The sequence below is a fragment of the Amphimedon queenslandica genome, unplaced genomic scaffold (genome assembly GCF_000090795.2).
Source record: "Amphimedon queenslandica unplaced genomic scaffold, v1.1 AMPQUscaffold_12759, whole genome shotgun sequence".
NCBI classification, from domain to species: domain Eukaryota; kingdom Metazoa; phylum Porifera; class Demospongiae; order Haplosclerida; family Niphatidae; genus Amphimedon; species Amphimedon queenslandica.
In genome coordinates this window covers 1-9005 of record NW_003547005.1, presented here as the reverse complement: position 1 = coordinate 9005, position 9005 = coordinate 1, and the positions used below count along the sequence as shown (strand labels likewise).

Below are 9005 nucleotides of genomic sequence, written 5' to 3'. Positions count from 1 at the left end.
GACATTGCAAAGGAATTTGTTACATTTAATGAGCATAGACGCCAATATTTTGGACAGTATTAATTTCAGTACATGCTATGTATTAATGATCAATTGTAAAAATAATACCTTAGCCCCCCCAACTTTTAGTTTGTTCCTACCCCTATGCTGCTACTAGTGGAAGACCTTCTGATGATACACAATGAAACTACTTCTGGCTCCTCTCCTCTTCCTACCTCTTGTCAGGAGGTTAAGAACAAGCAACCAAACAGTCCTTCTGGTATGTATCTACTGGAAACTGCTAATGGAACTATTAATACTTACTGTAATATGGAGGAGTTGTGTGGTTCAGGAGGAGGATGGACAAGACTAGCATATCTGGATATGACTGACTCTACAGTGAACTGTCCTTCTGGGTTTAGACTGTACCATTCAGGAGGAGTTAGAGCTTGTGGTAGACCAGTAACAAGCAGTGGTAGCTGTGTATCAGTTCAGTTCCCATCTAATGGTATCAGTTATTCTCAGGTGTGTGGTAGAGTAACTGGATATCAATATTATTCACCTGATGCAGTTAACCTTGGTTTTGCAAATCACAATAATTTGAATGGTGATTATGTTGATGGTGTTAGTATCACTCGTGGGTCTCCTCGTCAGCATGTCTGGACACTAATGGCTGCCAATTGTGAAGAGAATTGTTTTGGTACTTTTATTCATATCTGTCCTTGTGGTACTGGCTCTGTGATCCCAGTTCAATCATTTATTGGAGACCATTATTTCTGTGAATCTGGAGTTGCTAATGGTGAACATCAACGGCAATTGTATACATCTGATCCACTCTGGGATGGTCAAAGTTGTGGTTCTAATGAATCACCTTGTTGTAATGTTACTGGTATCCCATGGTTTCACAGAGACTATGGTAACACTACCACTACTGACTATATTGAGTTGAGGGTGTGTGGAGATGAAGGAATTGATAATGAAGATGTTCCTGTTAGCTATTATGAGATTTATGTTCAGTAGAACAGTTTGCTAGTCATATTGTGCTTTATTATTAGTTTCAGTACTGTGACTTCTATAGTAGTGTAGTTTCATTTTCCTAAATACTTTTCCCCCAATTTTTTAAGGATTGATTTAAGGCTATAATTTGTATTTGACCACAAAATAAAGTTTTTAAAAACTTAATTACTATAAACTAACTAATATTAACAGTACTAAAGTTAAATAATAGAAATAGAAATGGCCATATACGCTACACGAGAAGTGTTACTATTAATCTCATTACCATCTTGACAGTACATCATCCAGATCAGCCTATACATGCACTGCCCATAAAGCAGAGGTGCATCTCCTCTGGATCAAGTATGCATCCATAGTGTCACCATAGTGTCTGCTATTATTAATTTCCTAAAACAGTGAACTCAGCCTTGAGCAAAGGAAATTTTCAGTCACATATCTTGTTTTGCTTTTGAATCCTTACATACGAATAACTGATCATTAGAGCACATTCTTTGCATTGTTTTATCACAATACACGAGTAATTTTGCATGTGACTGCTCATGAATTGCAGTATACACCTTCAAACTTTTTGTGCTGCAACTTAATCATAAAGCATTAATCAGGCTCTTTTGAAAGACAGTCACAAAGTTAATTTGCGCTTCTTCTTGAAATTTCTTGCACACGTGCGTTCACGTGTGTCATCAATACACTATTGCGCATGCGCAAAAGGAGGCGGGACACTTACACTGGAACATTCAACATAAGTAAAATGAATTTTGGAGGTGGTAAGAACTTAACAGTCTTTAGTAAATTAATTACTGCTGTTTCTGTTAGGGTACCAGTCTGTAGGGAGCTCTTATGGTGGGGGCAGAGGCTACCAAGGTGGAGGTAGCTATGGTAATCTTGAATATAAAAGTACTGCTTACTTTTCCTGAAAATTAGATACTTTTGGGGGTGGAGGGTACATGGCAAATGAAATGGGTGGAGGTTTTACCTCCCCAGGTGGGACGACAGGAACACCAGGTGGAAAAGACTCAAAGGTCTGTAGTATAAAACAAAATAAAATCGAAATCCTTATAATTAGAGAGGTGGTTTCAAGAACCAGGCGACAAGGCCAGTAACAGCTGCAATGCTTCATCGAGTTACCTCACCACCTGGGGCAGAGGAAATTTACTTAATTGATGATGAACAAGTAACTTTATAATTAAAAATAATATTGCTACACTTCTCTCTTATCACTTTAGGTAAATCAGATAGTTCTGGTCGGTGAGATTGTTGAAGTATTTGAATCAGCTACAAGTGTAATGTATAAGATTGATGATAGAACAGGTCCACCCGTTGAAGTAAGACGATGGATTAACGCTGAAGAGGTAAGAGGCTACTTATTGTTGCTATTTATAGGTTTTGTTTCTAATTATAGGATTCACAATTTGAATTAGAAAGGCGGGCAGCTTGCAGGTGTGTCAGAAAAAAACTTTAAATTTAATATGTAACAATCATTTGTAGGGAAGGAATTTATGTGAAGATTGTTGGTCACATTAAAATGTTTAACAACCAGAGAACGATCACGGGTTTCATGATAAGACCGATAGAAGACTTTAACGAAGTTACTCACCACATGGCCGAGACTATGTTTGCACACCTGGCTATAACGAAAGGACTGAAACTTGTAAGTTTTTAAAAATTAAATCATCACTTCCTGGTCTCTGCTTCCTTAGCCTGAGCAGTTTTCCGATCATCAACAAGGTAATCAAATGGGCGGAGCTTCTAGTTTTGGTAGCACTACACCTCAAGCAGGCGGAAGTGGCTGGACCCCACTTGCAACCAGCACTCAGATGAGTGGCACATCGTACGGCAATCAGTTCAACAGTGGATTAACATTGGTCCAACAAAAGGTGCAGTGGTTTATTTGTAATGTATTATTTTATTTTATTTTATGTATGTAGGTTTTAAGTGTCATTGGTAATACAAAAGGTGATCATGGACTACATGTTAATGATATAATTAGTTCTGTAAAGACTCAAGGCTTCTCTGATGCAAGCATAAAGTAAGATATTAAAGTCCTTTTGTGTTCACCTGAGCCTGCGTAACTTTTGACTTACTAGTTCTATTGTAAAAATACACTTACCAATGCATTGCTTTCCTTTTGCTGTATCAATTGTGGCACTTTAGAAGTAGTTTTGCATTGTTTTTTCTGTTTTTTTACAAAGCATGCTAAGTGAGCTAAACAGCATGCTTCATTGAGCTGACAATTAAGCACTACAATACAGTACATGGCATTTGGAGCACAGAAACAATTTAGCCATTTTTACTAAATTTAGCTAAATACCAAAGGCTATAGTCTTTGGTCATTGGCCCAATTTTTGAGTAATTTTTAAAATTCATAAAAAATTCAAGTATGATTGAAATCAATACATAAGGACATGTGTATGTATCAGAGATAAAAATTAAAATGAAAAATTCTCTCCTAGCCATTTTTTCTTATACACATATAATTATTCATGTCCTCATGTTGCATATATCAACTTTGAGCTGATTCTGATAAAATTTGGATTTTTAATAAATTTTAACATTGCTTAAAAATTGGGACAACGACCAAAGGCTATATAGCCTTTAGTCTGTGGCCAAATTTCACCAAATTAATAAAATGAAAAAAGTTTTTTTGTACCAAAATTTGGCTAAAGGCTATGGCCATTGGCCCATTTTCCAAGCAACTTTAAAAAATTTTTTTAAATCTCAATTTTAATTTGAATCAGCTTGAAGTTGGTACACTACATAAGAACGTATGTATCTGAAAAAAAATTACAACAGGGAACTTGTGAATTTTCTGTCAAATTAATTCTCTTACCAATCTTTGAGCAGCTTGAGATTCTATCATGTTTTCATTTGTTTCTGTGTAAACAAAAGCATAAAACAGGCACAAAACTATATACGATGAAGTTTCGTTGTTGCTGTGTAAACATATCCTAAGTTATGGGCTCAGGTGCAAATGGATGCTATTTTATTATTATTATTATTATTATTATTATTATTTATAGGACTGCTCTTGATTTTCTGTCCAATGAAGGCCATGTATACTCCACAATTGATGAGCAACATTTCAAATCAACAGAAGATGTTTAATTATGCACCAAAAACTATCTTGAACCAGCACACTTCTTTATTAATTTTACTGTAGTCATCCATGTACCGTATATGTCTAAGTTAACGTATCTTTTAGAAATTTTAAAACTTATAACTGGGCGTGGCCAGGTAGGCAGGTACAATTGTCAGGAAATTTGTAGGAAAATGATATAAAAATTCTTTTCCTTGGAGAACACATCCACTAAGCGACGCCATCTCTTCCTCAAATACCTCTAGCAATCTTGCCTCTCCTTCCCTGCCGCCTTTAACATGATAGAAGAAGATTTGGAGGTAGCCATTAAAGTGGTAGTCGTGGGGAATGGTGCTGTGGGGAAGAGCAGCATGATAAGACGGTACTGCAAGGGAGTGTACACGCAGGACTACAAGAAAACCATTGGAGTGGACTTCCTGGAGAGAGAGATTGAGTGAGTTGACTGTCTTTCTGTACATTCGATCGCAAATAAAGTGGGTGGGGCTGTAGTAAAGGTGGGGGATTATTTTTTGTGATGCAGATTTTGTGAATCGAAACTAATAATCGTTTTTTGATTTATTGCTATTTTTAAATCAGCTAAATCGAGACGTTTTAGGTGATGCTTTTTAAATGTGAGTATTAATCGCCTTAACCACTAAACTGTTAACAGTTTTTGTGCTAACAATAACTTGGCGAGCCACGTGTAATTTATAAACTTTATTCATTTTTATTATAGCGTGTATGCAAAAAATTAATTGAGAATGGAATGACAATTATAAATATTTGCCAGCTAGTAATTATACTCATCTTCTACTCAATACCACACACACACACACACGGGCATACACACTTATAATAATAAGAACTGTCACTTTGGAACAGTAAAGTTTATGATCTGCTATGCAGAGGTACTTTTTTAGGGCTTTCCACTGGATTTTGGCATAGTATTCATGCAGCTTCTTGTCAGTTGCTCAAAAATTCGGCCAAAGACTCTGTACTATAGCACAGGGTATTTTCACAAAAATCACAAGTTGAGAATTCTCTATTTTATAATTTTTTTTCCTGATACATATACATGTTCTTATGTTGTATACCAATTTTGAGCTGATTCCAATCAAGTTTGGATTTTTTATGAATTTTTACCAAAATTTTAAAAGGAGAGAATTTGTTATTAATATATTTTTCCTGATACTACCATACTCGCCCCAATTAACGCGGTACCTTCGTAATTATTGCACCTCTACACGGGCTTCTACAATAAAAACTTTCTATTGAGTGCACGTCATGGTCAAGATAATTTATTTTTAAGAGGCGCATTGTAATTAGAAAGTCCCATTGTTACAGGTGTATTGTGTACTTAGCTAAGCACCTTTCTAAACAAGCACCTCCTGGAGCGGTTCATAATCGTTCCTATCTAAACAATGCATGCAACACCTGAGACATGTAATTATAATTTTATCGAGAGAAGCGTTAATTGGGGCGAGTTCCGGTACATGCCCTTGTATTGCATACAAATTTTGAGCTGATTCTGATCAAAATTGAATTTTTAATGAATTTTAAAGTTGCTTTAAAGCCATGTACTGTATTAGTAAAAATAATGTTGATCATTTGTCTATTTTATTTTAGAGTTGATGATGATAACGTAAGATTAATGGTTTGGGATACTGCTGGTCAGGAAGAGTTTGACTCGATCACTAAAGCATATTACCGAGGTAAGATATAGAAATAATGACAGAGGTGAAATTTACTAAAATATATATCGCTTTTTACTTTTAGGTGCCCAAGTCTGTGTTCTGGCCTTCTCTACGACAGATAAGGATTCCTTTGATGCAATTGAGAGATGGAAAAACAAGGTAACTCGTTTTTAAAAAAGAGGTGTGTCATGTGGGTATGGTTTCAGGTTGAAGCAGAATGTGGTGCTATTGTTATGGTAGTGGTTCAGAATAAGATTGATCTAATTGATGAATCTGCTGTCTCAGCAGAAGATGTAGAAGCTTTGACTAAAAGATTAAAGTTACATTTATTTCGAACTTCGGTCAAGGAAAACTTTAATATTGACGAAGGTACGTAATAACTGAGAATCCAGGCTTTTAATTTATTTTTGTTTGTATCGTTAGTGTTCCTCTATCTCTCTCGAAAGTTTCTTAGCCAGCAAAGGAAAGAAGCAACAGAAAGAGCTCAGAACCAGCAGCCAACAAGTTCACTTGGTCAGTGTTGATTGTTTGTGAAGGAGATGGAGGGGAAGAGAAAGAGAAGAAGGGGATTACTATTTATTCTGTTTCTTTAGCTCAAATATTCACCAGCAGTATAGATAATTTGGACAAAGCTGGTCATAAGGATAATGCTAATGGAAAATTGAAAACCAACGAAGAGAAATCTTTTAAAATAAAACCAACAAAGGAGAGAGTACAGAGAAAGCACAGACCATTCTGTGCACTGCTTTGATGTGATTCGCAAGCACACGTAATATGAACAGTTTATTATTTAATATTAACCAACAATCCAATTTCACATAAGAAACAACAGCAGCTCTATTATTATTAATAATAATTATTTATTTATTTTATTTCCATCTTGTTTTGTTTTGCTTATTTATTGCTTGTAAAAAATGGTGATAGCTTCAACTATAATTTTAAGAGGCTTTGATATGAAACTTATTATAGCAGACTACATGTATATATAGTCTTTGTAGGATGTGTCGTAAAATGGCTGGAAGAGACTTAATTCTCAACATGTCTGAACTGTGTATCTGGAGTGAGGCTACAAGAGAATTCTTATTTTACTACATTTTCTGATACAATTATACGCATGTCTTTATGTTTTATGAGCTGATCCTAATAATTATAAATATTACAAAAATAAAAAAGAGTGATGAGGGATTGTTGTTATAAAAATACATGAAAATTAATGTTTGCATATGAAAATAATTGCATGTACGCATGTGGATTATCAAACTTCAATGTCATCAAATTCTTCAATATCGTATGAATAGCTATCAAGATCTTCATTAATCACTTCTTTAAGCCTTGATGAATGTGGGTGCATGATACTAGTCACATCTGGTAAGTATCCATCATGCAGAGGAGAAGATAGGCGTCCATTACAGCTGGAAGGAGGAGGAAGACAAGTGTCTGATATGTAGCCATTTGATTCAATAGTTTTTGATACTCCACAAGGAGAGTTTGGTGAGTATTCGGTGCTTGCTCTTACCTGAGGAGGTGGCAATATATTTGAATAAGTATCCGGTAGATAGCCATCTGAAGCTGATGGAGGTGTCCCTGTATTTGGAATATATCCATTATCTTCTACTGTGATTGGAGCATTTGGTAAGTAGCCATTATCTTCTACTGTGATTGGAGCATTTGGAATATAGCCAGTATCTTCTCCTGTGATTGGAGCATTTGGAATATAGCCATTATCTTCTACTGTGATTGGAGCATTTGGTAAGTAGCCATTATCTTCTACTGTGATTGGAGCATTTGGTAAGTAGCCATTATCTTCTACTGTGATTGGAGCATTTGGTAAGTAGCCATTATCTTCTACTGTGATTGGAGCATTTGGTAAGTAGCCATTATCTTCTACTGTGATTGGAGCATTTGGAATATAGCCAGTATCTTCTCCTGTGATTGGAGCATTTGGAATATAGCCAGTATCTTCTACTGTGATTGGAGCATTTGGTAAGTAGCCATTATCTTCTACTGTGATTGGAGCATTTGGTAAGTAGCCATTATCTTCTCCTGTGATTGGAGCATTTGGTAAGTAGCCAGTATCTTCTACTGTGATTGGAGCATTTGGTAAGTAGCCATTATCTTCTACTGTGATTGGAGCATTTGGTAAGTAGCCATTATCTTCTCCTGTGATTGGAGCATTTGGTAAGTAGCCAGTATCTTCTACTGTGATTGGAGCATTTGGTAAGTAGCCATTATCTTCTACTGTGATTGGAGCATTTGGAATATAGCCATTATCTTCTCCTGTGATTGGAGCATTTGGAATATAGCCATTATCTTCTCCTGTGATTGGAGCATTTGGTAAGTAGCCATTATCTTCTACTGTGATTGGAGCATTTGGTAAGTAGCCAGTATCTTCTACTGTGATTGGAGCATTTGGAATATAGCCATTATCTTCTCCTGTGATTGGAGCATTTGGTAAGTAGCCAGTATCTTCTACTGTGATTGGAGCATTTGGTAAGTAGCCAGTATCTTCTCCTGTGATTGGAGCATTTGGTAAGTAGCCATTATCTTCTCGTGTTATTGGAGCATTTGGTAAGTAGCCATTATCTTCTACTGTGATTGGAGCATTTGGAATATAGCCATTATCTTCTCCTGTGATTGGAGCATTTGGTAAGTAGCCATTATCTTCTCCTGTGATTGGAGCATTTGGAATATAGCCATTATCTTCTCCTGTGATTGGAGCATTTGGTAAGTAGCCATTATCTTCTACTGTGATTGGAGCATTTGGTAAGTAGCCATTATCTTCTACTGTGATTGGAGCATTTGGTAAGTAGCCATTATCTTCTCCTGTGATTGGAGCATTTGGTAAGTAGCCAGTATCTTCTCCTGTGATTGGAGCATTTGGTAAGTAGCCATTATCTTCTCCTGTGATTGGAGCATTTGGAATATAGCCATTATCTTCTCCTGTGATTGGAGCATTTGGTAAGTAGCCATTATCTTCTCCTGTGATTGGAGCATTTGGTAAGTAGCCATTATCTTCTACTGTGATTGGAGCATTTGGAATATAGCCATTATCTTCTCCTGTGATTGGAGCATTTGGAATATAGCCATTATCTTCTCCTGTGATTGGAGCATTTGGAATATAGCCATTATCTTCTCCTGTGATTGGAGCATTTGGTAAGTAGCCATTATCTTCTCCTGTGATTGGAGCATTTGGAATATAGCCATTATCTTCTCCTGTGATTGGAGCATTTGGTAAGTAGCCA

At 36.2% G+C, this 9005-nt stretch overlaps 3 protein-coding genes across 4 annotated transcripts; 2 read left to right on the top strand and 1 right to left on the bottom strand.

The window, feature by feature from the left end:
* The first annotated feature begins 1312 nt into the window (after positions 1-1312).
* Positions 1313-4194, top strand: LOC100634744 (replication protein A 32 kDa subunit-B-like). Of its 2 annotated transcripts, none has more exons than XM_003390142.3 (10): positions 1313-1760; positions 1810-1872; positions 1918-2015; positions 2060-2167; positions 2220-2345; positions 2396-2433; positions 2482-2644; positions 2694-2870; positions 2922-3022; positions 4014-4194. In XM_003390142.3, the coding sequence occupies exons 1-10, from the start codon at positions 1694-1696 to the stop codon at positions 4096-4098; spliced, it is 1026 nt and encodes a 341-aa protein (XP_003390190.2). In that variant the 5' UTR covers positions 1313-1693; the 3' UTR covers positions 4099-4194. The 2 variants fall into 2 exon arrangements, with proteins under 2 accessions (XP_003390190.2, XP_019858654.1); XM_020003095.1 differs by having other exon boundaries at positions 1314-1757.
* Positions 4195-4269: 75 nt separating this feature from the next.
* LOC100634492 (ras-related protein Rab-23-like) lies at positions 4270-6705 on the top strand. Its single transcript, XM_003390140.3, has 6 exons — positions 4270-4523; positions 5696-5781; positions 5846-5922; positions 5970-6132; positions 6187-6276; positions 6357-6705. The coding sequence occupies exons 1-6, from the start codon at positions 4369-4371 to the stop codon at positions 6512-6514; spliced, it is 729 nt and encodes a 242-aa protein (XP_003390188.1). The 5' UTR covers positions 4270-4368; the 3' UTR covers positions 6515-6705.
* Positions 6706-7018: 313 nt separating this feature from the next.
* LOC105314598 (uncharacterized) lies at positions 7019-8937 on the bottom strand (the record flags this gene model as incomplete). Its single annotated transcript, XM_011408865.1, has 1 exon — positions 7019-8937. A coding segment is annotated over one exon (1919 nt), but the record flags the coding sequence as incomplete, so codon positions are not given.
* Between the last annotated feature and the right edge of the window lie 68 nt (positions 8938-9005).

What these genes read in the sequence shown, in the direction of transcription:
- LOC100634744 (XM_003390142.3), top strand. Translation starts at nt 1,694, where the DNA reads ATGCGCAAAAGGAGGCGGGACACTTACACTGGAACATTCAACATAAGT. An exon ending in GATGGATTAACGCTGAAGAG is followed by an intron (nt 2,346 to 2,395) that starts GTAAGAGGCTAC and finishes TTCTAATTATAG; the next exon opens with GATTCACAATTTGAATTAGA. An exon ending in GAAAGGCGGGCAGCTTGCAG is followed by an intron (nt 2,434 to 2,481) that starts GTGTGTCAGAAA and finishes AATCATTTGTAG; the next exon opens with GGAAGGAATTTATGTGAAGA.
- LOC100634492 (XM_003390140.3), top strand. Translation starts at nt 4,369, where the DNA reads ATGATAGAAGAAGATTTGGAGGTAGCCATTAAAGTGGTAGTCGTGGGG. An exon ending in AAACTTTAATATTGACGAAG is followed by an intron (nt 6,133 to 6,186) that starts GTACGTAATAAC and finishes TTGTATCGTTAG; the next exon opens with TGTTCCTCTATCTCTCTCGA. An exon ending in GCAGCCAACAAGTTCACTTG is followed by an intron (nt 6,277 to 6,356) that starts GTCAGTGTTGAT and finishes CTGTTTCTTTAG; the next exon opens with CTCAAATATTCACCAGCAGT.